Genomic DNA, 27727 nt, shown 5'->3' with positions numbered 1-27727 from the left:
GAAAGGGAGGAAAGAGCCCAATCGCGTCAACCTTAGTAACTTATTGGGCCAATGAAAAGGTTTCTTCCCGCCTCTGGCCCGCAAGGCTTTCTGGTCATTGCAGTATTTTGTAACTGGGAGATTTGCTTTTATCAGCCAGTTAGAAAGACAGCGGAGCTAGAAAGTGAGGGTTATGAGGGTTAGCGCTAGCATACTAGCTTATTACCAATTCAAAACAAAGCAGAGGTTTTCTCATGCTCATTTTGTTTTGCCACATACATTGAGGCCTGGTTTATTTATTTTTAACAATCCATTAATGGTTTGTCCTTATTAACATTCTTCCAACCCTGACTTCCAACCCTGAAAGTGAAAAAAACGATAGGGATGGGAGGCTAGTACTAAGAGGCTGCTGGTTTGAAATTCAGAGAATGTTTTCTGCCACCCCGCACTTTGCATTTCATATTGTGCGGACATAAAAGAACTGAGAAACTAGAACATTTCATGGTTAAGAGACGTTGAAAGTAGCTTATCCAGCAAAGTGAGATAAGGTATACGTTCCAAGGATAGCTTCTCCTTAGACAAATATTCTCAGAAAACCTAGAGGCCCTGGAAAGGAAGGAAGTTTCTTATAAAAATGATGTGAGGATGGAAATGGGTACCTCAGTAAGGGGGTAGTATTCTATAAGGGGGCTAATTATATATATCCTGTGCTTGATGGAGGGGGTATTTGTGGCTGCCCACCTAATTTCTTGTTGTCATTGTTCATAGGTGACGAATAAAGAATTTAATTTCATGATGTTTTTATGAAGGACTTTGATGCAATAAGAGCAACTTGGGAGCTATTGTTTAATCCTGCATGACTGGTAAGTTTTGTTGTTTTAGTTGGATATAATACTTTTATTCGCTAAGTGTGATTAGATACACAAGGAATTTGTCTCCTGTGCAAAGCTCAGTGTGTATGCCAAGCAACAAATAACCATAATAATGATAACAATAATGGGGTAGTAAACAAGATGGGAAAGATAATACTACTACAGCCATACAACATGGGTAACTATACTTACATAAGACAATATCATGAGAATTAGGTGTTCAGCAGAGTTATAGCATGAGAGAAGAAACTGTCCGTGTCTAGTTGTTTTGACATGCAATGCCCTATAGCAGCATACCAAGGAGAGATGAAACAGTTTATGCCCTGAATGTGAGGGGTCTGAAAATATTTTCTCAGCCCTCCTTCTGACCTGTGCAATATACAGGTCTTCTCTGGAAGGCAGTCTGGTTACAAATGTTTTTTTCTGCAGTCCTAACTATCTGTTGGAGTCTGTATCTGTACCAAACAGATGACAGACTCAATAACAGATGTACAGATGACAGACTCAGTAATTCCTCTGTAGAACTGTATCACAGTCCTGGGGCAGTCTGAACTTCCTGAGTTGATGCAGGAAGAACAGACTTTGTTATGCCTTTTTAATGATGGTTCTGTTTAAAATCTTAGGAGATTGCAGAACCCAAAAACTTAAAAGGATTCTACTGCTGATTCTGTGCTGTTGAATATAGTAAGAGGTGGTAGAATAGAAGGGCTCTTCCTAAAATCCAGTCTCATTTCTATAGTTTTAAGCATGTTCAACTTCAGATTGTTCTGGCTGCACCACAGGGCCAATTGTTCAACCTCCCTATATGCAGACCCATCACTTTCACAAATAAGACCAATGAGTGTTGTATCATCTGCAAACTTCAGTATTTTAACAGTGGGATCCCTAGAGATGCAGTAATTGGTATATAGAGAAGAGCAATGAAGAAAGAACACAGCTCTGTGCTAATTGGCCAGGTACTTGATGTGATTTTCCCTAGCTCCATCTGTTGCTTTCTATCTATCAAAAAGCTAATAATCCACCTACAAGTACGGACAGGCACAGCTAGCTGAATCAATTTAGAGTGAAGAATTTCTGGAATTATGGTATTGAATGTGAGATGAAAAGGACCCATGCATAGGTCCCTGTAGATTCAAGATGTTGCAAGATTGAGTGCAGTGCCATATTGACAGAACAATCTGCTGATCTATTTGCTCGATAGGCAAACTGCAAGGAGTCTTAACAGTGGATCCATGATGATTTTCGGGTGGGCCAGAACTAACCTCTTAAAGTTCTTCATAACTACATATGGCAGAGCAACCAGTCTGTAGTTATTCAGCTCCTTGATGGAAGGTTTCTTGGGAACTGGGATGATAGTAGAGTGTTTGAAGCAAGAAGGGACATAACACATCTCTAGTGATTTATTCAAGATGTGAGTGAAGATGGGGGGTGCAGTTGTTCAGGACAGGCTTTCAAGCAGGAAAGAGTTACTCCGTCTGGGCCTGGTGCTTTTCCAATAATTTGTTTATGAAATAGACCACATCTTTTTCTAAGCTCACCAGAGGTGGAAGGCCCAGAGGGATGAAGATAGGTATAGGAGATTTGGCTATTATTGGTGTATCTGAGGTGAGGAAGGTAATAATAATAATCATAATCATAATCATAATATAAAGTTGGAAGGGACCTTGGGGGTCATGTAGTCCAACCCCCTGCTCAGGCAGGAAACCCTATACCATTTCAGACAAATGACTGTCCAGTCTCTTCTTAAAAACTTCCAGTGTTGGAGCATTCACAGCTTCTGGAGGCAGGTTGTTCCACTGGTTAATTGTCCTGTCAGGAAGTTTCTCCTTAGTTCTAGGTTGCTTCTCTCCTTGATTAGTTTCCACCTGTTACTTCTTGTCCTGCCTTCGGAAGCTTTGGAGAATAGCTTGACTCCCTCTTCCTTGTGGCAGCCCCTGAGATATTGGATCTTGAATCTTGAATCTACATCGTGAATCTACAGGAACCTATGCATGGGTCCTTTTTGTAGACTTCATCTCACATTCAATACCATAATTCCAGAAATTCTTCACTCTAAATTGATTCAGCCCTTGAGATACTGTCATGGTAGATGACAGTGATCTCCTCTCAAACCTACAGTAGAATACGTTCAGGTCATCTGCCAGTTGACAATTCTCTTCAGTAAGGGCGGGAGCTCTGCTGTAGCCAATGATATTCTTCAGGCTTCTCCACACATTTGCTGATTTCATTAGCTGAGAACTGATTTTTCAGCTTTTCAGAGTAGCTTCTTTTTGCTACCCTGATCTCCCTTGTTTATTTATCCCTGGCCTGATTGTACAAAATCCTATCTCCTTTCCTGTAGGCCTCCTCTTTGGCACGATGTAGCTGTTGGAACCAAGGTTTTTTATTATTATTATTATATATGCACAAGCTCTTGGTAGGCACATAAATGTCCTCACAAAAGCTAACATATGATGTCATAGTATCAATGAGTTCATCCAAAATGTCTGTATTCAATCTTGTTTAGACAGTTTTGGAGTAATACTTTAATGAAAAAATAGTACTGAAAACATTGCAAACTTAAATATTTTTACCATGTCGGTCTAGCAGAGCTCACTATTTATGGGTTTTATATTTACTTATTTGAATTATTTAGTTTTTGTTACTCCACCTTTATTACTTTATAAGTAATTCAAGGTGGCAAACATTCATAATACTCCTCCTCCTCCTTTTCCCCCAAAAAACAACCCTGAGGTGGGTTGGGCTGACAGTGACCGGTCCAAAGTCCAATTTTATGTATGTTCAATTATAGAAATTCCAGAAAGATTCAGAAGTTTCAAAAAGTTTCAGAAAGGCTTAGTATTGTGTTCATACGGCATGATTAATTTAATTACGAATGTCATCTATTTTCTGGATTTGTAGAAAACCATAAGGTAACCATATGGTCTGAATTTTCTCTGAACTATCAAATACTCAAGTGGGGCTATGCTAATCAAGCATAGCATGCTGCTATGTCTTTGTGTGGCCTAAGTTATGATAACACAGCTAAAAAGTCACTTGTTTTGAGACTCTTCAGGGACTAGATCAGTATTTATGCAACCAAGACAAGATTCATGTTTTTGAACTGTTTTTATTTCTGATTTTGTATTTCTTTAGTAACTGTTGCCTGCAATTAAGATAAAGCTGTATTTTACAAGTTTTACTTGTAAAAGGTAAAATGATTTACACTTTTGCCAGGTTCAGTCAAGAACATGCAGTAATAAATATCATAAAACCATAAGTGAGCATGATCTGGAAGTTGTGATTGTGTTTGGATCCTTTATATATATATATATATATATATATATATATATATATATATATATATATATATATATATATATATATATATATATATATATATATATATATATATATATATATATATATATATATATATATATATATATATATATATCCGAAATGCATATCAGCCTCCCTAAATTCTTTGTTAGTAATTTACACAAATATATGAACTGTCCGGTGTGACTACAGCCTGTTCGATGGCCTTTGAGATAAGGCTGAAAACAGGAAATAAAGATTTGCCCCATGTTTGGGGCCTAGCAAGGTAATCTAAGAGTTAACATATCACACACACACACACACACACACACACACACACACATATATATATATTGATTATAGATTGCAATTTTATATTTTCAGTTCCTGCTGCACAGTTTACTTTTTCAAACAACCACTGCATGAGCTGCAGTTATTTGCTATAAGATTTGCATCCTAGTCTTCTCTCAATGAATTCCCAACAGGATAAAAAAATATTGACTTGCCTATTTTTTTTGCTTTTCACATTAGCCCTGTCAGGCAAATCTGAACTGAAAGAGTGAATCAAGAGCACAGTCATCCAATGACATTTATTACAAAGCAAACTGTTTTTCCAAAGTATCTCCCCATTCCACATTCACTAATCAACCATGCCTATTCTGCTAAAACCCACACTGATTTATACAACATTTGATTCCAGTAAAGCAGCGGTCCCCAACCTTTGCATCTTGGCAGCTTAGCTGTGGGGGAAGGGAGAAGGAAATTGGGTGGCATGAACAGTGGGCCAGCATGCATGAGCGTGCACACAGTCCTTGCACAAGTGGTGTGCTGGTGTGCACGGGCACAGCTTGACTTGCACAAGTGGTGGGCAGAGTGCATGCATGCGAGTGCCTACCGGCCTGCAGCTTCAACAAGTTGCGATGTATGCACGTGCATGAGCTCCAGCCAGTCACTTGCATGGCCCAATTCCAAATAGGCTACGGCCCAATTGTGGGCCAGGGATTGGGGACCCCTACAGTAAAGGGTTTGAATCCTATAGAATAAGAATCTGGCTATGTACATCTGATAATTCCTAATAAGGATGAAACTACAATAGTCTATGTTGCCTCCTGGTAATCAGTTTAACTGAAAACACCACATACTATATACGTTGTGTAAAAATAAGTAAATCCTCCACCACTAGGATGAGGGGGAAGTGAAAATCATGTAAAACTTTATCTCACACTGTCTCAAAGCTTGAAGGGAAACAGACTGTACATACCATTTTGATCGATTCTATATATTCTGTCTGATAACAGCAGTGGCAACCGAATAGCTCCTAAAATTTAATGCAGGGGTCCCCAACTCCCGGTCCATGGACTGGTCCCGAGCCACAGCATGCCAGCAACCAGTCCGCACAAACAAGCAAAGCCCCATCCGTGGGATGCAGGCAGCACACAAAACCGCACACTCTCCGGTCCGTGGAAAAACCTTTCTCCATGGAACTAGTCCCTGGTGCCAAAAGGTTGGGAACCTCTGGTTTAATGTACTTTATTTATTCATTTAAAATGCAATGGTCAATGAATTTAGTTCTTGGAGAAGATTTGAACAAACATCTAATATATACATCCAATGGTACCCAGTAAAGATCATGTACAGTATCATCTACTGCTTCTTGGAGGTCAACATAACTCTTTATAACAAATATAAAGAATTGGCAGCCCTACTGTGCAAGAAAAAAGTGCCCCATAAAACTGTAACTGGATATTTAACTTTTTAACTTTTGTATATTGTATTTTTATTGCATTTTATTGCCCTGTACACCGCCCTGAGTCCTTCGGGAAAAGGGTGGTATAGAAATTAAATTAATAATAATAATAATAATATTACACAAATCATCACAACTGTAGGATATATATGAGTTTACATTGCTTCCAACTTTTAACAACATTTTTAAAGAATGGTAGAAGTTATGGGAAAAAATTAAGATATCTGAATCCAAATAACTCCCATATGTAAGAATATGTACATATGTAAGAATATGCACTTGCTGTATAATGGTAGTATTAGTTCAAATCTCATTGAATGAGAAAGTTGAAAGAGGCTATTGGGTCAACACCCTGCTCAGGATAGGAATCCAAATTAAGCATCCCCAGAAGACAGCTCTCCAGCTTTCTCCTGAATATCTCCTACAGTGGAAATCCTACTATTTCTTAGAACAATTAGTTCCAATGTTGAATGCTTATCTATGTTAATTATATTCTATTATGTGAAGCTCAATATCTACAATCTGTTATAATAGATTTCAGCTTTATTTTTCTTTTAGGGTACATGGTTGCTACATCAACAGATCCTTGGAAATCATTTCACCAATTACTTCTCCTATTCATGAAATAATGGAAATAATGGGAAAGAGATAATTTGACATTTTCCTTTTAGAAGTAAGGAAGAAGCAAGGCACAAGTTAGGAAGGAGTTTGATTCAAGTTTGATCTCTTATGACATCTGCAAAAAATATTTTTCTGATTACTCTCTTGTGTTTCTCTTTTACTGTTATTTATATGTTCAGATTTTAAAATTGTACTATGGTTGTTTTAAATGGTATTATTTAATCTATGTATCCCTCAGAGCATTTCAATTGCAACAGTATACAAATATGCTTAATAAACAAACATATCTGCATAGCTGGGCTTGAATTCTGGATTCCTCTATTGGCAAATACAACTTGCTTTGAGGATTTTTCAGTACAATTTGTTGTGCCATGGTACAATTTTCTGCAGGGGATGAGGTGCTTTTGAGATCTTTTGGTTATTTATGCCAACAGAATGTTGTTCTGTGGGAGAAGAAATCACTGTAGTATACCTTTATACGTTTGTATATGTATAATATACGTCAAGCTCCTGCGAAGACTTTCAGCCAGCCCCGCTACAACGTGATTCAAAGTCCTAGCTGAAGACTGAGAGGGGTCGACATAGGGTACAGAATTCTTGTGGAAAGCACTGGAGCAAAGAAAGGAGACAGTGCCGATATGAATAATTCAGGTTGGCACATGCTAAAAAATGAAAATAGTGCCCATAGGGGAAGGAGGCTATAACATCTAAGGCAAGCCATAACATATCTAAGAAACAGTTTTCCAAGTAAGCATGGCTGCTAGTCTTACACAGGATATACAGATGCTCTCCTCTTCTGGCAGGAACTGTTTTATTTTGAGACAGGCTGAAGATGCATAAGAAGCTGGCTGGCTGGCTTGAGGATGCACGTAGCCTCTTAAGTACAAGGCGTTTTCTGTGCTCACATGCAACCATTTGTTCTAAATTTTACACCAGCAGTTCACTTTACTAAATACTTAGTAAAGTAGCCATATTAAAGATGAAAACTCCCTCAGTTGGGCTGGATTTTTGACAGCTACACGTTCATGTAGTTTTTTTAAAAAAATATCATAGACGTAGCATGTTATTGCATACTGCTATTCTTTCAGATGTTTTTTAACCTCATAGTCTGTCTATAGCCTTGGAGTTTCCTGGTCCCATTCATGTATCAACCAGATCTGACATTCTTAGGTTGTTTGAGATCAGCCAAAGGCATTGCCATGAGCTGTACCAATGCATGGATTTTCTATACAGTAGTATATAGCAGATGTCATAATACATTGATTAGTATTTTATCAATTGTAATGTATCAGGCCCTTTATTGTTTTAATTAAAATGGACTGAAGACTCATTCTGGCTCGCCTCTTTAGAAAGGCAGCAGACACGCTCTAATAATGCAGCACTTTTTGACAAGTGTACAAATTCACCTTGTGTACCATTCTGGGCTCTGGCAATCTGCGTTCCATTGAAGATGCATTTTAAATGTGGCTCTTAAGAGACAATATAATCATTCACAGTAATCTAAAAAAGAAAGCATATTACAGAGAAAGCAATGAAACTCACTTTGATGCAGCACAATATAAATTTAGGAAGTCTATGTTTTAAAAGAGGAATTTGGAGTTCATGTAATAATTTGTTTGCTGAATTTATTATAGTTTATATTCACTTGCTTGCATTTCGACCTGAAATAATTTTCTCCCACTCTTTTGGTTTTAGAATAAGTGCCAGGCTGATCAAATAGGGGTAGGCTGAGAGATGATGAAAAAAGGTAACTTGCATTTGAATACAGTCCCTTGTGTGCAGCTTAATAGAAGATACAGAATTCCTGAATGATATTTACAGTACAGTATTTACAAAATTCAGAATGAAACAGGATCTCATGCTGTTCTTCTCCACATCCTGAATGGTCACATTTCCCTCTCAGATATAATGTACAATTATTAACAAGTACCAAACATCTTGATTTGGAGGCAAACCCTAATTGTAAGGCACATTCAAACAGAGGTTGTTTTCCCCCAGACTTAAGTCATTTTCTAATCACTTCTCTCCTAAAGAAAAATTGTATTTTCTATTCAGCTGTCCTTTGAGTTGATTGGAAATCTTCTCTTGGCAAGGAAACTGAGAGTTAGTTAACTATTACGAAAAACAACCTGCTGACTGACTTCCTGAACTGAATGACCCTTTGTGGATCTTCATGTGTTTAGATAAGTGGTCACTGCGGGCAAATTTCTTCTCACATATTTGACACTGGTAAGGCTTGAGTCCAGAATGGGAGCGCTTGTGGCGAGAGAGCTCATCTGAACGGGAAAACCTGCCAGACAGAAGAGGAAATATTTTTATTGCACATTTGTTAAAACCAAAGAGACTGTTGCTTTTCCCCCTGTGCCATCAACTCCAAACCACAGAATACAGGAAAGCTTTCTGGGATATAGAAAAGATAATCAAATGGATGTCATCTTTATTTGAATCTCAAGAACCAACATTTTTCCACTTTTGAAGTTTCCCTTGTAAACCAAACTTTGGCTCATGTAAATTTACACATATACATTATGTATGTAACATGTTGTATATGACTCAATAAGAGAGAAGACATAACACTTCTCCAGTTCACAACAATAAAGGCTTATTTTACTTTATCTTTGTGCATGTCTGGTCTTCTCTTTTGCTCTTACAGTTTCTTTGGTTTTATTTTCATACGCAGATTTGCACATCCAATCTTCCTACGAAATCTTGCAATATACAAAGTCAAAGGCCTTAACAAATCTTAATAAAACCATTGTACCTTTGTGCAATACCACTTCTCTATTTAGAATGTAAAGACAGATACAGAAGGAAACACTGCTTGTCCATTCTTATGTAACAATTCAGAAACAGGCTAGACATGATCTCAAACTGATCTCAGAACACAAACTACTCCCTAGCAGACTGATTTTCCTTGTAACTGAAAAGGAATCATTGTTCAAATGTAAAGATGTAAGGCAAGTATTGGGTAACACGCAGCCATCAACCTAATTTCAAAAGTCTCTCCAAGCAATCTGTTCAGTTTTCTGATTTGAGCAATCTGTCTCTGGCTGCCTGCATGACAAAAAATTTTTAGGGTGGTGGTGAGGGGAAAAGACTGTCTCAAAAAAAGAGAGACAAAGACAAGGAGGCAAAAGTAAACTTTCTGAAGGGGTAAGAGGTAACCCTGCTGCTATAGATTCTGGCTGTAGATTCACTGACTTCACTCTATCCATGATGACTCACACAGAACCTTCAGCAAATGACCTTCCCAAGAATGTGGCTCTTGACATAATAGGATTCCCAATTCAATGGAATAACGTCAACTTATTTTATCCATTCACTCAGGAACTACAGCCTGGTGGAAACCTATTCCAGGCTATGAGCAATAGCTCTTTACTAAGGGCACATTCAGATGGCTACCCAGTCCTCATGATTAAGGCCATCAACTTGACCTGAAAACCTGGTTATTCGAGCTTGCCGGCCTGGACTGAGGGATTGGGATTTTAAATTTTAGAATTTGATTTACTTGGTTTGGGGCTAAATTTAATTTAACTTATTTTTAACTTTGTATGCCATGTTTTAATTGCCCTGTACACCGCCCCGAGTCCTTTGGGAGAAGGGCGGTATATAAATCTAATAAAATAAATAAATAAACTTCATCATAATGACACCACTTCTGAACAATGATGTCATTTCTAATGAAGTCAACTCCAATGTTTAGGCCAGCTTTTCCTAGCCAATAGCTCCAGTGATATTTTGGATCTTTTAAACAGATTGTTTGTTTATACGTAAAAGTAAACAATGCTCTGAAGGCTGGTATTTGCATAAATGAGCAACAGTATATAACAAGTCAAATAAGCAGGTGGTCCGGGTTACCTCAGGGACCACCTGCTGCCGGCATCGACTCCCCTCCGCCCTGTGCGTTCCCACAGAGAGGGCCTCCTCAGGGTGCCGCCAGTCAGGGAATGTCGACTGGTGGCCCCCAGGGGGAGGGCCTTCTCTGTGGGGGCTCCGGCTTTATGGAATCAATTGCCGGTGGAGCTCCGGATGGCACCAGACCTTCGAACTTTCCGTCGGGGCCTGAAGACCCATCTGTTCGAATTAGCTGGTCTGGCCTGATGGGGGATTATGGGCTTTTAATTGTTTTTAATCTGTACTTCTGTTTTAATTGGGCATGGATTTAATTCTTTTTAATTTTTGTATAGTGTTTCTTATGTATGCCCTGTGAACCGCCCTGAGTCCCACCAAGGAGAAGGGCGGTATATAAATCAAATAAACTATAAACTATAAACTATAAAATAAATAGCAATACATAAGTTTAAATAAATTAGGAGCAGGCATGCATACCTATAATGCACATGGATATCATAATGCCAAAAGTCTTTATTTCACTGAATATTTAAAAAGAGAGCCTTGATTAGCTACAGTCCTCCAGTATGTATGTTTATATTGAAGCGTGCAAGTTATTTGCTTCAGTTTTATTCATTCACTTATTTTATTACTAACTCTTGCATAACTATGGCCTTCCCAAGGCAGTTCACAATAAGAAAAGTTACAGTTGGCCATACAATAGGTTATCACTACAAAGTAGCATCAATCATCAAAAGAATTGAAGAACAATGAAATATAGTTCAAGCTTTAACCATATATACAAATAAAACTGTTCAAATACTATCTGATAGCTCAAGTTAAAAGGAGAAAAAGCAAGTTCTTTTTACATCTCAGTACTGCACACTACAAAGACCAAAGATCTTATGCTGGATAAACATAATTTCTTTAAAATAGTTTTATACCACTCATTATTTTCCTGACCTGGTTCACTACCATGTTATGTGAATGCTCCCAATTGTGGTTTATTGAACAAACTGTAAAAACCAAGTTGTAGGATATGTTTAATGCTGCATCAGGCCCTTGGTGTTGTGATTCAGCGTCAGCCTTTTGTTTTCGGCAGCTGAGTCGGACAATTCTGAAGAGGAGGAGAAGGAGGGGTTTGGAGAGCCTTTGGTTGCAGAGGAAAGTTCTGATGCACCGCAGAGCTCTCAGCCAGGCCCCTCCTGTCTCGTTCCTCCTCAGACCCAGCTGTGTGAGCCTGAAAGATTGGAAGAAGACGATCCACAGCTGGCTTTGTTCAGGGACGCTCGAAGCAGGAGGCAGACAAGCAGAAGTGAACAAAGAAAAGCAATGAGGCACCTTGGGAGAAGGCAGAGAAGCCACGACTTGAAACTGCTGTTTAAAAGGGGAATGTGTGGGAGGTGCTGGTTGCTGAAGGCAACCGTTTGAAGAGCTTCTGATATAGTCTCGGTCTGTATTTGTTTAACTCTGTTTTGAACTGTTTCGTTTAGTTTTTGCAAATAAATTTGGTTGGCTTAATTCCAGCCTATTGAATATAAAAAAGGGGTTGTCCCTGACATTCCAACAGGGCCGGTTGTAGGCTGGAACAGAACACTTGGATTAGAATCAGTCTAAGATCAATTCTTTTTATCCTTCTGCAATAGGCATTTTAAAACAGAGCCAGCATAAATAAGAAACAAACTTATGAACACAATTATTAGATAACTAATGTGTGCATCAATTTGTCCTACCTAGTTAAATGTATGGTTTATATATGTATGGGTGGGTATTCTTGGTTCACTTACTCAATCTCCTTAGTCATTCTGAAGGTCTCACAGAAATAAAAATGGCAACTCAGACTGGGTGGCTTGTTCTTTTCAAGCTCTGTCAAAGTCCCACTCTGCCATTGTAGTATAGAGCCAGCAGGATAAAACCGAGAAATTCACTGTGATATAATAGATTTTGTCATCCTCTAGTTTATTAGTTTTAGTGACTCTTACTAGAAGAAACACAAGACAGCTCTGGATCAAAGATAAATCTAAAATCCAAATTTCCCACAGTGACCAATCTGGGCATCCTGGCAAGTCAGAAATAGGGAGAAAGGTAACACCATCTTTTGGCTTATGTCCATTGATAGATGATAATAATATTTCTTTTAAAAACTACCATTTTTTCTCAACTTATTTTTTGGCTAAATTGATCAGACTTTGATTCTCCTAATCCAGAATCAACTGGCCAGAAGGGAACCAAAATCTCTAGAGTACCCACCTCCCCGAAGAGGCATAGTTTCAAACTAAGGGAGTGCATTCCTGGTTACCAAAACATGATAGAAGCATTTAAGAAGGCTTACATAAGATAATGTAGAATCTGAAATATGTTCTAGTCATAATTCCTCCCACTTGCATTTTCATCTAAAAGCAACTCATTGTCAACATATCAGAGGAGTTAGCAAAGATTCATTTCTTAATACATTTGCCAGAGTTCTGAGGGGAGAAAAATAAGTACATTATTGCAATAAAATGGGAATGCATCCAAAGTTATGTAGTTGAAAGAATGGAAGCAAACAGATCAGCCAAGAATCTTTTAGCATGATTCTTAATAATTTGTAGACTAAGAACTGTAGAGAATGGCAAATGAGTGTGTGCCAACGTGGCAGGGAGGAGTTCCCTATTTGTTGTGGCATGTACTTAAAACTTGCAGTTGTGTAGACATTATGGATTGGGGAAAGGTACATTTCCTACTGAAGAAGCCTTCATTTTCCAAGTTTGTCCACAAAATAAGAATTGATAAGACTAATCTTCAGGTGGATCACTTGTGGATATCTCACAACTGAAATAATTCACAAGTTTCTCTAAAGGTAGCTGCTCACAAGACCATTAATTTCTTTCACCACATTTGATGGATAGAATTTGTTCCTTTAGTCAACAGTAATTTCACCATTTGGGATGCCACCAGTTTAGCCAGTTTAGTTTTAAAAATTCCTATCCTCTTAATAGCTTTACAAATGAATTAGCTAGTTCTGAATGGACAATCTGCTGTATGAAAGAATTTAAGTTCTTAATGTATAGAGTGGAACAGGTGCAGCCCAGTTCTTTAGGATTCTTGGCAATATCATGTGAATCACAGCTATCTATACTAGTATATAAGGATTTATCACACTAGAACTGCCCCTGAACTTTCAAATAAAAAAGAATACTATTAACTTCCCCACCTTTATACTACAATGGTATTCTTAATATAAAGAATTCTTACTACTGCAGCCATTTTGTAGGATTCTTGTCGGAGTCTTTCCATGACTTAACTGGAGATATATGTACATTTTTTGGCTTGCTAACAAAGAATAAAGGGAGACCGATATGATCATTTCAAACTTATTTGTTCTCATCAGTCAGCCTATATATATATATAGGAAAGATTCTCTTGTGAATCATTGTGTTAATTTATTTTGGTGTATCTTTTTCTTGTGATTTGTTGAAATATTTTTATGTTGCAATATGATCTGTTATCTACAAAAAACGTTGAAGACCTTTTTATTGCTTTCCATTTCTTAGAATCATCCATACTGTAGGCAGAGGTGGCAGTATCTGTAGTAGATAATAGAACACAGAATGTAGAGGTGACAGATGACAGAACTGAACATGTTCCACAGTTTGTCCTGAATATCCTAAGCTTGAAAACTCTTCTTGAGGTATGATGTTTAATTACTAGTGCTGAAACAAGATTCAGTCTTATTTCTATAACACTGAATCTTATTTCAATCACCTTTTCTCCATTGAGTGAATGGGATTCTCTCTCTTACCTCAAATCCCAGGCTGGTCTTGCTGATCTTTTTGAATGGTATTTCCCAAACGTGGTGGCTTCAGATCTTCAGCTTTATGTTTTATCAAGAACCCTTGTATTAGGCAAAATTATTTCTCCAACTAGCCCAGGACTGTCTACTTTGATCTGTAGAATCTCTCCTATAACATTCAATCACTAGCTTCCAGAATCTGACTATAAACACTGCAGAAGCCAAAATAATTTGATTTTTACTGAACATGTTATGATTAAAAAAAACTAATCAAAACATTTGTAAACTTAATTTCTAGTTTAACAGGACATGCCAAGGACAGAACCTCTGAATCCTACATATGCATTCTACCAGTGGACTATAGTCACTGCATTCAGTTTGCCTTTCTCTCACAAGGGTCTCCTTTCTCTCAAACTTGCCAAGATATAACCACACTACCTTACACCAGAAGAACAGAACCTGTGGTCCCCCAGATGTTGCTGTTATCCTTGGCCATGCCAAGCAGGGTTGCCTGCAATCATAATTCAAATCATACCATAAATTCTTCACTCTGGTCTAGGTAGTTAGAGATTCAAGGCTGTCTGAGAGATGTTTTTGCCTAATTTGTTTTCAGAGGGAGAATCCATACTGTATAGTCTCTCTCTCTCTCTCTCTCTCTCTCTCTCTCTCTCTCTCTCTCTCTCTCTCTCTCTCTCTCTCTCTCTGTGTGTGTGTGTGTGTGTGTGTGAGAGAGAGAGAGAGAGAGAGAGAGAGAGAGAGAGATAACAGAGACAGAGTGTTTCTCATCTCTGCAAATAAATTATATTATTTATTTCATATTGTTCCATATTGTTTCCCTTATTCTGAAATGTAAAAATTTGGATGACCACTTGATGGCAGTAAAAAGATTGAGAAATCAAACTCTCTGTTCCCCTTCAGAAGTTATCTGGCATCTTGCACCCCAAATATAGTAACCCTGTTCTTATCACAGAACTGTCATTGGGATAAACAACACAGCTCTGTCAATTACTGCAAAGCTCCCTGTAAATACAATTACACATCTGTTAACAACAGCCTTTCTCCACATTTGGAAAGTCTCCACTGATGCAACGACAGACAATTGGAAGCTTAAAATTGTGCAAAGTATTCTCTTGAAGAAGAGATATATGCACATAAATGTAATTTTCCAAAACTTTGCAACTTTACTCGTGCAAGATATAGCTAGAACTGAAAAGATCGGCATAATTGCATAAATAAATGACAGTCTTAACACAGTCCATGACTGGATAATTCTTTATCAGAACAAAATATTTGCAAAACTGTAGAGAGCTTTCAAGAGTTCCAGAACTCTTCATCCAGCCAGTTTACAAGAAGTGGAGGGCGGGGGGGGGGGGGGGAGAAGAGAAGTGAATAAGCTAACATGAAGATGAGGTCATGAAGGCCAATGGCCTGCAGACTAGGAAGGATTCTGGAGGAAAGGGGAATACTATGGGGAACTAATTCATGCTGCCTTTGAAAATGTACATTAAACAGTATCCCAAGGGATAGGAGGTTAAACTTAAGGCTTTCCCAAAACTGTAGAACACCAAGCAAAAATTCAGCAGCTGAAGCTTTTCACAGTCCTGCTAAGAAGGAAAGAAGTTATTTTACACCAAGCTAAATTATTGTAAGCTGGCAGCTGTAAAACGAATCAAAACCTTGTGAGTAGGGAACAGAAAAAGACAGAGAAACTATTGTATGTGGATCAATCTCTCACTAAGAAAGGACATAAGAAATGGCATGCCTATTTAACCTTCTAGTTCAGAGGTAGGCAACCTTGGCTCTTTTATGACTCATGGACTTCAACTCCCAGAATTCCTGAGTCAGCAGAGCTGACTCAGGAATTCTGGGAGTTGAAGTCCATGAGTCATAAAAGAGCCGAGGTTGCCTACCCCTGTTCTAGTTCAACATTCTGTTCCTAGGAGATTGCACATGGGAAGCCTAACAGCAAGTTACACTGTTCATGTTTGTCAGCAAGTGACTGCAGATTGCTTTAATCCTGGACTGGCAGCCTTTGATAGTTTTACCTTCCCAAAATTTAATTCCCTTTTAAACCTGTGGAAGTTGAGGGACTGCAGGGAATCCTGTGGTAATGAATTTCATAGTTTATTTATGGTGCTGTGTGAAGAAGTACTTTCCTTTATCTGTCCTCATTTTTTACCAATGAGGTTTGGAAGATATATCCCAAAAGAAAAAGACAAATGTGTGCTTTTTTTGTAACTAAACAGTCCACGTTGTTGTAATCTTCCCTTTTGGGCAATTTGAATGGCAATTTCAGTTGCCATTTTCTGTATCTTTTTCAACTCTGTATTAAATATACGTTAGCATAGTCACATACTATTGTTTAAATATTCACTATTTAAAAATTGCTTCATATAATTATATAATAAGATACTGTTGACCAATTATCCAAGTATTAATAAATGCTTATATAGTTGTTTTTGTCAATTGTGTTGAGATTATGTGTATGTTTTTCAGATCAGGTAAATACATTTCAAATTATTTTTCAAGCAAAGTATGATCTTTATTTAGACTACAATCCTAAACAGTCTTACAAGGTTCATTGAACCTATTCGGAATGTCTTTTGTAAAAATATATGTGGAATTACAATGTGGGTTTAGAGAAACAGTCATAGAAATGACAGAATTCTAAGACCATTACACTTATTTGAAATGCATAATTGAACAGTGAACAATGGTAAAAATTGGCTTGAACAGTAAGCCTACAGTTACAAAAGCAGTGAAAGATATAGCTGGAGAGCTTAGCTAAGAAAACGTTTTTCACTGTCACCCACTTACCTCCAACCACAGTCAGGCCAAGTACAAGTATAAGGCTTTTCTCCAGTATGACGTCGGAAGTGTGCCTTAAGATGGGAACTCTTAGTATACATCTTGGTGCAGCCAGGATGTGTACACTTGTGGACTCGAATAACAGAAGGGGAAACTTTGGGGACCTTGGTATCTATACTCTTTGGACTTCCAAGAACTTCTGGCCTCAGTGCCACAGGCAAAGGAGCTATTCGTACATACTTCTGGTCTGTGCCTTTCACAGGACTTGGAGTGACCTGAGGATAAACAGTCAAGTTTTGGCCTTGCATTCTGATGATCAAGTGGGCCACCTGAATATCACCCACAGAATTCTGGATGGAAGAGCTATCTTCTGCTTGGACAGGCTGGATCTGAAGGAGAACAGGGATTGTCCCCACAGTTCCAGGCATGTTTACATCTCCAGATACTACTCCAGCCTGAACAGAACTAGAAACACCTTCATCTACATCAGTTCCAGTAGCAGACTGATCTCCTGCACTACTTAAGTTGATTTCAGATTTTATCTCAAGTTGTCCCCCTGGTTGTTTGTCATTCAGCTCATCCTTGACAAGTGCTTTCTTCTCATTGAGGAACTCCTCAATTTCTTCCAGTGTAGGGATGAAATCTCTAGGGACTTCAGAACAAAAATCTGGCAGTTTGAGGTAAGCCTCATATATGGTATTCTGTGGTTTCTCCACTTCCTTCTTTACCATTGACAACGAGACACCCATATCTGATGTAGAAACTGTATTTGAGGTAACAGCTGGAACAGATACTTGTTCATTGCTGCAATCCTGCAGTAAATTTAATGGTGGCATGTCAGGCTTGGGAACATCTAATATGATATCTTGCTGATCAAAAGCTGGAGCAAGCAATGGACCAGAAACAGATAGCAGTTTGCTATGACTTACTGAAACCATGGGTTGGTCTATTCCATCATAAAATGATGACTTGCATGCTGTGTAATCAAATCAGATGGAAATGGAGGCCTTGGAAAATCTATAGATCCACCTGCAAGAAAACAACCACAAGCTTGTCTAAAGGTATCCACATCTAGCTGAAACAAAATCAAAATATAGATTTTTTGAAATTAATTTTATAGGAACACACATTCCAATTCAAAAAAAATATCCCTGAAGCATACTGCATTAGTATCAAAATATCCAATGACTTTCTAGTTAGCAACAAACTGATATCTGATATTATGTTAATAAAACCATTGATTTGACACAAAATGTATGCTTATTTTTTAATTATTTGGTCAGTGATACATTGGCATTTTCTTTTTGCTCTGAATTTTATTGCACATTCTTCTTAGTGTTATTACTATTATGTATAAAGAAAGGTGGAATAAAAATATAATAACTCAAGGTGGCAAACATATCTTAACATTTTGATTTTCAATTCCAGTGTACAATTTTAGGGTTTAGATTTTGATATGTTGTTGCATTAAAATATATATGCACAAAAACAATTTTAAAATAAAAAGACATTTCTGCAAAAAAAAGATAAAGGAAAATCCACACATACTTATTGTATTATAGGCATATACAACACTCTACACTCTACATATTATGCTCTGTATCAAAAGATTCAGTGAAACAACTCAATGGGACAAATAAGCATTGCAGTACAAATAAAATCTGTATCATCATATATCTGTCCTGTTGCACCTGCAGACACAGCTGTCCTTATGCTAGAAAGATTCTGTAACCAGAGTTAATCTTATAGACATGCCTGTGCTCTCAGTTCAGTAGAACAGAAAGTAGCTCAGAGGAAGAACACACGAGTTTCTGGCAAGCACATTGTATAAAGTATGGGGCACAACAAATCTAAATTGGTATTTCTCAGTTTTGTAGGCTGATGGGAAACTAATGAGAACCTTGTTTCAACCATTAGCAAAGTCAGAGCAAACAGTGTTCATACCTCTGTATCAATCCCTTCTCATATAGACATTTTCCACAAATGTGAAATCCAACACTGAATTTGGTAAAATGTAGAATTTGGTCAGAATTTCAGACAGTCAGTAAGAATAAAAGATACATTCAGCCATGACTTCCTTCTGGCTCTTCATTTATCTGTGCAGACATCCAAACACTTTGCTTTGTGAGCAAATAAGTCAAAGCTGATAGTAGCATACTGTGGATTAGCTTCCCTTAGGAAAGTATCCCCATAGGACAGGGGTAGGCAACCTTGGCTCTTTTATGACTCATGGACTTCAACTCCTAGAATTCCTGAGTCAGCTGACTCAAGAATTCTGGGAGTTGAAGTCCATGAGTCATAAAAGAGCCAAGGTTGCCTACCCCTGCCATAGGAGGAGGAACTGCTGAGATGGCCGTAAAAAGAGTAGAGAGGATTCTGAAGGGCCAAGGGGAGGAACTGGAAGTAATATAATAGCTGTCAAGATGACTGTATACCATGTTACATTTGTTATCTATGGGGTCTAAGCAGCAGCTCAGTAAAGAACACCAGGTGGCGCTGTACCGTAACTGGATTGGCTGGTTAGCTTTCGGCGGGAGATTTAGATGAACGGATTGGCCGAGAGCGTACCTGGCAAGGTATATAAGGGGTACAGGTAACCCCCTTTGTTCAGTACAGTTTCCACCACCAAATAAAGAGCTGCTATGATGTATTCTTCTGCCTGGCGTCCTCCATGCATTCCAGAACTCACTACACAATAACACTGTAACACTTTGGTGTTGGTTTCAAAATAGAGCAAGGAGGCCTGATGGACCAAAACTAAACTGGGCAATGTTATACTGTAGAAAGCTTAAGGGCAAATCTGGAAGAAGTCGCTTAAGAGTCACTGACTGAGATCTGGAAAAAAGCTCACCAAAGAGGGGGCTGCTGTTGGGAGACCCTATCTAATTGATCTCAGGGAATGAAGATGGAGGAAGATAAGACATTCTACCAACCAAAGTTGAGGGAGGAAGCTTGGGCCAATCCAGGAAAGAAAGAAGGCCAGCCAGTATGTATTTAGCTCTTTCCCTATTTTTAAAGTAGAACATCAATAGAAGTACCTTTGGGGCATATATGTCAGAGCAATTTTATTGCTTGCAAACATATACAGCATAAAATTAAGAAAAATCTTGTTATCCTATTCAGTAATAAAAGTAGGGGGAGTCTTCTTGCAAATAAGAGAGAAAATTTAAAACATCAAGTGACAGTGTCATCAGTAGCCAAGGGGGAAGATGAAGTGGGCACTGGAATGCAATTAGCCCGTTGTAAATTCTGTTTTGCAGAGATAGCTGGTGAAATGAAACTAGTACCTTAGCTTTGATGTACTTTGTTAATCAACGAATAAGCTCCCCTCTCCTACATCCAAAGGAATTGTTGCTACATTGTGCCATTCATCAAATCTTACGATCCTATTGAAGGTCCCTGTGACAAAGTGAATCTCCTTCAAGCTGAATTCTACTCGAGGACTTCATGAATATGTCCATGCAATTTTCTTGGCAACAGCACAGGTGGTTCTCATACTATTTTGACTTAAAAATAAGGATACTCTTACAGCAGAGAGCTTTTTTGTTTTTTCTACTGGTGGTGGGGTGGTAAAAAGGTTTCCCTGTCCAGTCGTGTCTGACTCTGCTGCTCATTTGTGCTCAACCTGTAGACAAGGGAGCCAGCATTGTCTAAAAACACTTTTCCACGGTCATGTGGCCAGCATGGCTGTACGCTAAAGGTGCATGGAACCCTATTACCTTCCCATCAAAGTGGTACCTATTAATCTACTTGCATTTGCATGCTTTCAAACTGCTAGGTGGGCAGAAACTGGGGCAGGAACAGGAGCTCATCAATTGCATGGCACTTGGGTCTCAAACCCAGGCTGTCAACTTTCCAGATGACAAGCTCAGCATCTTTAAGCACTGAGTTATCTCGGGGGTGGTATCTGGAGTTAAAAATCAGAAACACTTCACTGGACTATTAGTTCATATCAGTTCATAGATTTATCCATGTATGACTTTCATTTCATTGCATACATGCATTTGTGTAGTTACAAATTATGAAGATACAATTTTGTAAAACACATAAGTTTTATCAACCAATTCAAAATCTATTCAATCCACTTGTTTCCTTATATTTTATATAATGGTAGCCATAACTGGAAATATTTAAAAAGCAAACATGAATCCAAATTTGTGTAAAAAGATCTGAATGAGGGGAAAAAAAAGAGAATGTTTGTTCCTGTCCCCACTGAGTACAGCCCACTAAGTGCTATAATCAGTGCTTTTTTTGTAAAAGAAAAAGGTGGTGGAACTCACACATGTCATACAACCCGCCTTGCCTACCCTACAAGGTTCCATCCAAAAAAGGTGCCGGAACTCCGTTCTGAGCGTTCTATGAGAAAAAAAGCCCTGGCTATAATTCAGAACACATCCACAACTATGGGCTTAACTGACAGAGCACTTTTCTTTAATGGCAGTCAACCACGGCTTATCTTCTTGTGCATCTTCCTGCAAGAAAACCTAATTACAGGTACATTCCTGAATAAACATACACATTTTTGAGAGCACAGCATTCAAAGCATTTCACTTCCAGCCCAAGGCAACATTCAGGTCAAAGACCTGGCATTACTCAATGCATTTTGCAACACACCATTCATAACAGTTGGAATGTTTTTTGATCCCACACCCCCTACAAGTGCCTGCAACGTAAGTCCAGAAATGGCAAGGAGTTAGATCACCCTGCCTTCTCCTTCTCCTCTGGAACATTTGATTGCAGTCAAAATGGAGACCAGATTTAGCTGAAGAACATCCCCGGAAAGGCAAATACGACTATTTCTGTTCTGTTGCCGAGAATCAACATGGCCATGGAACCACAGTCACAAGAAGTGAAGCTTGGCTAAAAGTCTTTACCTTTAAAGAACACTTGCCTTGAGTTTACTGAAAACAGCCATTGGGTTGGTTTAGACACAATGCGAAGCCAGCCTGGGCTATATAATATATTAAGCCAAAAACCAAATATATGATGTCTTAAGATTAATTAAAGGGACAAGTGGGGGAATTCACATTCAAAGAATATATACTCTACAAGTTTGGAATTTTTAAAGCGTAAACTGTTCAAATTAACAGTCTTTATATGGAGAGTGAGTATTTTCTTTACATTTCTTCCATTTTATTATGGCTAGGGCTCTGAAAACTGGAACAGGCCTGTAGTAGCCACTGTAGCTAGATAACTTCAGTCCATTTAATCTGTCTCAGCCCAACCAACCTCACAGGGATGCTGTACTGGGAAAAATGAGAGGAGGTAGTACTACTTTTGGCACCTTGCACTCTAAACTAAAGGCAGGCTGTTAGTCTAACAAGTAAGCCAATATTTAAAAGGGCTTCATTTTGTGGGTTAGAACAGAAATTAAATATGGTCCAGAATTCAAAACCAGTTGGTCACATTTTACCAGATTTTTCCCATTTTGTTTTTAGTTAATAATAGTGTTTATTTTCATTGCTAGTGTTTTTAATTATAGTATATGTCTCTTCCCCCCCCCTCCTAACCCCCAAGTTTTTCCTTCAAAAAGTGACTTTTTAAAGGTCCAGCACTGTTTCATATCTTCAAACAACAGCAGCTTCAGCAGGTGTTGAAAACACTGTGATTGTTGTCAGAGCTAAATCTGACATTATTTTTAGAAGGCATGAAAGGCACGTGTGTCTATGTATGTGTTGTCAGGAACCACTTAAAAATCTCATTTGCAATTTAAAGTCAAAGAAGTATGTGTATGTGGGGGGGGGTTCCTTCCTTCATACTTGATGGCACATTATATCTGAAAAATAAAGCAGTGTGGGAACAACTTGACTTGTTGTCTGAACAGAGGCATTCAACATCTGCAAAAGAGGCTCTATCAATAACAAAGGTGATTTGTCCTCAGCAAATCATCCTCAGTGTAAACACTGAACCAAGTGAGAACTGGCTCTAACTGGATGCAGATAAAAACTGGATTCTCATATTGCACTGTTGTGGTTTGTTTAACTAAGGTTTATTGACTAAATAAAAATAATAGGAAGGAAGAAGGGAGGGAGGGAGGGAGGGAGGGAGGGAGAGAGAGAGAGAGAGAGAGAGAGAGAGAGAGAGAGAGAGAGAGAGAGAGAGAGAGAGAGAGAGAGAGAGAGAAAGGGAAAAAAGAATCACATTTTGACTTAGCTTTTTGTGAATACAGCCATAGCTAATATATGGATAAAACAAAATAACTGAGTTGACATGTTATTTTGCTTAAATGTCTTCAAATTCTGTCCTGTTCTACATGGCAAAATTATTTATTACATATTTAAAAGATTTGTATATTAATAGAAATCTAAAATCAAGACAAGTGAAACAGACTCAGCTTCCTATCTTCACCACAGAAACAGACTAATAGCAAAGTGTCACTTTGCTTGCCAAATGTCTACCCACAGCTTTTCTATTTCACTAAGCTCCTTTTTTGAACCAGGCCATTAAAGGCAGTCACCAAAATGTGAATGTAATGCTATTATTTATTTATTTATTTTAATCCCATTTATATCCCGCCCTTCTCCGAAGACTCAGGGCGGCTTACAATCTAAGCACAAATTAAATGTGCTTAGCAATAGCCTTCATTCTATGTATATGCCTGCTTATTATTAGGGCTTTCGCCCCCCCCCCCCGCGGCATTATTACAAAGTCAGCTTATTGCCCCCAAAAATCTGGGTCCTCATTATATAAAATAGTAATTAAAATTTCAGAAATAAAGAGTCCAAGCATACATATTAAACTATAATTCAATTACTAGGATAATATTTTCAATAATAAAATACCAGAACAGGCAACAATTGGCTACCATTTGATGTCATGCATCATCTACCCTTAGATGCAATGGAAGAAAACATGTTTTTAAGCACCTTTGAACTGAATTGTCTCTTAATTTATAGAGGGGGAAAAACCATAGTCAGGAAATAGGTTCACATGTGTGTCAGCATCAAATGATGATTGAATACAATAAATCACTACTAAAACCAAACAGCAGGTATTGGCACTATGAACAATTTATTATTCCATATGGGAAATATCTAAAGTGACTCCGTCAATTTACAAATGTAACTGCAAGCCAAGTATTAAAGAAAAAATAAATAAGAAATTTGTACATGTGGAAAGAATTTGGAGACCAAGTTCATAAAATATTTTCATTTTTTGCACTTAAATTTTGACCTATTTAAAACAGGAGACATCTTACCTATTGCACAGAACACCTGTAAACATAAAAAACATGGATATTGGGATGTCTCACAGCCTAATTAAAGGTTTATAAAGCTTTAACTGAAAATCTGGCACAAGAACAATTCCTCTATCTTGGATACTGTGTTAATTTTGTTGAAAACCAGTTTTGCCAGTGGCAAATTGAGCCTGTTGAACAAAGAAATTAACTACTTGAATTCTATATTTATGTAGATTTTAATATTATATATAAATGGTAGCTAAGCCAGCCAATTTCCCCTTGAATCTTGATTAATTCCATTAATAATGGACACATTAACAAGTGGAAATTTGGTAGTACTGAAGAGAGGAAAGAAAATGTTTTAAAATATACAAGACAAGCAAGAGACTGAAAGACCAAAACAGCTGCATGACCAGCAGTGTGTTATTAAAGAAAATGAAGGTGCCAAGTAAAATGGGTGAAAAGAAGTGAGAGCAGTGAATCTGGAGAGATGTAAGAGCTGCCATAAGAGGTCAATCTCTTTGAGAAGATATGGATGTTGCCTGATGTCCTGTAACTCACAGGAACAGATCCCAGCTTCCCTGCGCCCAGTCCTTTTTTTCCTAGAGAGAAATGTTGGTGGGAGGGAGAAAGAGACTGGGACACAGGGTCACACAAGTAGAGGAAAGAGAGAAGACTGAGCAAAAAAAAAAGACAGAAATGGTTTGCAGAATATTTGGGGGATAGGAGAAGGTGGGACTACAAGTAGTCCTTGACTTATGACCACAATTGTGCCTAAAATTTCTGTAACTAAGCAAGACAGTTGCTAAGTGAGTTTTGCCATTTTATGACCTCTTTCCATAGTTGTTAAGTGAATCATTGCAGCTAAATTAGTAATACAGTTGTTAAGTGAATCTGGCTTCCCCATTGTCTTTGCTTGTCAAAAGGTTGCAAAAGGTGATGAGACACTGCAACCATCATAAATATGAACCAGTTGCCAAGTACCTCAATTTTTGATCATATGACCATGGGGATCCTGTATCAGTTTTAAGTGTGAAAAATGGTTATGTCATTTTTTTCATTGCCACTGTAAATCAGAACGGTCACTAAATGAATGATTTAAGTCGAGGACTACCTGTATGTAGGTTTAGGCAAATTCAGATTGGATGGATCTCAGGGATCAATCAGAAGCAAGAGAATGTTGCTGGAGGCTTATAAAACAGAGACAAAAAAAATAAGTGAAGAGAAGATTTAAGGCTGAAGGCCCAGCTAGGTTTGACTTCATCTTGACAAATTAAACAGGATCAGACCTGGTAAGTCCTTGGATGGAAGGCCGCCTTAAAATCTTACAAAGTCGAAGCTTATAGGGAATTGGAAAAAGCCTCTCCAAGGAAAGCATCGTCAAACGACTCTTGTATTGTTGCACCAGAACCGATGTGGAGGAGACTGGAGCCAGTAAAATAGTTTTTATCCGTGGGCTGTTAGGCTTTTAAATGGGACATAATCTTATGCAGAATTGACTTGGGAGGCCAGTGTGTGGTGTAGTTGGTTCACATGGTGTGGTAGGATGGAGGGTTTGTTGTCACTGTGTGTTGGGGGGAGAGAGCAGGGGGGGAGGCTCAGCTAATCTCAATGTACACATGTTGTACTTTGACAATAAAGGTTTATTATTATTATTATTAGTAGTAGGATCAATTACAGAATTTGTGCGTTCATTTTAAAATGGGGACGAAGGTGTCAAAGGCCAATCTCACACTAACATTTGAGGATCACTCCTAGCCAGATTAGAGGGACGTGGTGGCTCAGTGGGTTAGGACGCTGAGCTTGTCAATCAGAAGGTCGGCAGTTTGGCAGGTCAAATCCCGCGTAACAGAGTGAGTGCCTGTTACTTGTCCCAGCTTCTGCCAACCTAGCAGTTCGAAAGCACGTAAAAAATGCAAGTAGAAAAATAGGGACCACTTCGGCTTTGAAACGGAGATGAGCACTGGCCCCTAGAGTCAGAAACGACTAGCACGCATGTGCGGGGGAAACCTTTACCTTTACCTTTACCTAGCCAGATTGGGATTGGTGCTTTCTACCACAAAGGAGGGGACGGACACAGGCAACGACAAAACGGGGAAAAACAGAGGGGAGCGTATTTAAGGAGGGAGAGTAAACGAAGAGCGAGGGAACTTTTTGAGAAAGAGGGCGTTTCCCAGCGTCAACTATGGGTGTGCCAAAACTGGAACCGGGTTAAGGCTCTGCTTTCAGCTGTCAGAGCTTGAGAAGCAGGGAAAGGGAATCCCGAGCCTCGCATAACCCGCACGCTCCTGGTTTTTCCCGTGAGCGGGCGCGAGCAGCTCAGATGGCAAGAACGAGCCACCCACTCGGGAAGACGAGGACAAGGCTGCCCGGCCCGCACGCGCTCCTCGACTCACCTATCGGGTTCCACCTTCTACTAACTACTACAGCGTCGCTTCCCCTCGCGCACATCCCAAGGAGCAAAGAGTCCCGCCCTGCAAGCCGAAGCACGGGGCAGGTCTGCCATCAATCAACGGAGCTCCGCGTTTCCGATAGGCCAGGCGAGATCGACTCCGACGGCAGCCTCGGGTTACTCGCGTTCAGAGGCGCGCGTTGCTTCACGCGCCTGCAAAAATCTCCGCTCTAGAAGTTTAGCCTGCTTAGCGGGATTCCTGAAGCCCCATTACGTTTGTCAGCGTGATGGGACTCGGCCGCGTTTCTGAATTAACGCTTTCGGGGTGCGGAGATGGGACTGAAGAAAAAAGAAAAAAAAGCGCTATCCGTCATTTGGCGGCAAGAAGCCCAGATTTTCCACTAGAAGCGGTGGGAAACTTCACACGCCATCTGCAGTAAACAACCCACAGGATTTATTTCCCACTCCAGTTTCCAATGTAATGAGTCGGGAGGGGTGGGGGGGGGGGTGTTAAAATAAACACAGAGCAGGAACTTTTGCTTCCCGGCAAGCAATTATAAAAAGATCGGCTCTTGGGGGTGAATCCGTCTCCGACCCAGCTAGCTGGGGCACAGAAATAGCACAACTATTGCTTGGAAGAGGTTCGTCCACACGCGACTGTTGGTGCATTCCTTGCGTGCCTTCCCAAATCACCAGCTTCCCCAAAGTGGCCCTTTTACAGTCATAATACACTGCAGCCTTCTCCGTGGAAAACGCGGGCACACCTTGCAACACGCGCCCCCCGAGTCCCCCTTCGTTCTCTCGCGCGCCTCCACGCCAACACCCACGCCCGTTAACCCTTACCATCGCCAACTGCGACAGCGCTCCCGCTTTTCCCTCTCCTCCTCTTCCTCCTCCTCCTCCTCCTCCTCCTCGCGCTCTCGCTTTCTGCTCACATGATCCGAAGGTAGGTGCCCTCCGAAACAGTGGCCCCGCCCACTCGAAGGCTCGGTTCCAGCCTCGTCTCCTCATTGGACAGCTCATCTCAGGGGCTCGCCTGGCCCTGCTAGCCGCTGAGCCACGTGCCGTTGGTTGGGCGAGAAGCCGGCAGGAGCAGCGGCCGAACCGTCCTCGGAAATTTCTCCGCAGGCGCAAATTGGCTTGGTGTTTACATTTTCATTCTATAATCGCCGCTGGCTTAAAGGTCAAAAATCCTGATATTTCAGTTTTATACGTCTTGAAATTA

General features: G+C 39.3%; 1 protein-coding gene and 1 long non-coding RNA gene across 3 annotated transcripts; one reads left to right on the top strand and one right to left on the bottom strand.

Annotated features, from left to right (window-relative positions):
• Window positions 1-127: 127 nt before the first annotated feature.
• On the top strand, window positions 128-6811 carry LOC308665182. The gene is made up of 3 exons (XR_014025831.1): window positions 128-618; window positions 748-842; window positions 6457-6811. It is a non-coding gene; the product is annotated as an uncharacterized lncRNA (long non-coding RNA).
• Window positions 4339-27413, bottom strand: LOC308665181 (Krueppel-like factor 15). 2 transcript variants are annotated; one of them, XM_081322882.1, is made up of 3 exons: window positions 25225-25590; window positions 16940-17959; window positions 4339-8809 (listed from the first exon to the last, which is right to left on the bottom strand). In XM_081322882.1, exons 2-3 carry the CDS (start codon window positions 17866-17868, stop codon window positions 8635-8637), a joined length of 1104 nt encoding a protein of 367 aa, XP_081179008.1. In that variant the 5' UTR covers window positions 17869-17959; window positions 25225-25590; the 3' UTR covers window positions 4339-8634. The 2 variants fall into 2 exon arrangements, with proteins under 2 accessions (XP_081179008.1, XP_081179007.1); XM_081322881.1 differs by lacking the exon at window positions 25225-25590 and adding an exon at window positions 27346-27413 and having other exon boundaries at window positions 4340-8809.
• Window positions 27414-27727: the final 314 nt, after the last annotated feature.

Source organism: Vipera berus, assembly GCF_964194415.1.
Source record: "Vipera berus genome assembly, chromosome: 3".
Taxonomy (NCBI): domain Eukaryota; kingdom Metazoa; phylum Chordata; class Lepidosauria; order Squamata; family Viperidae; genus Vipera; species Vipera berus.
The sequence above is the reverse complement of the archived record's forward strand: the minus strand, read 5'-3'. Positions and strand labels throughout refer to the sequence as shown.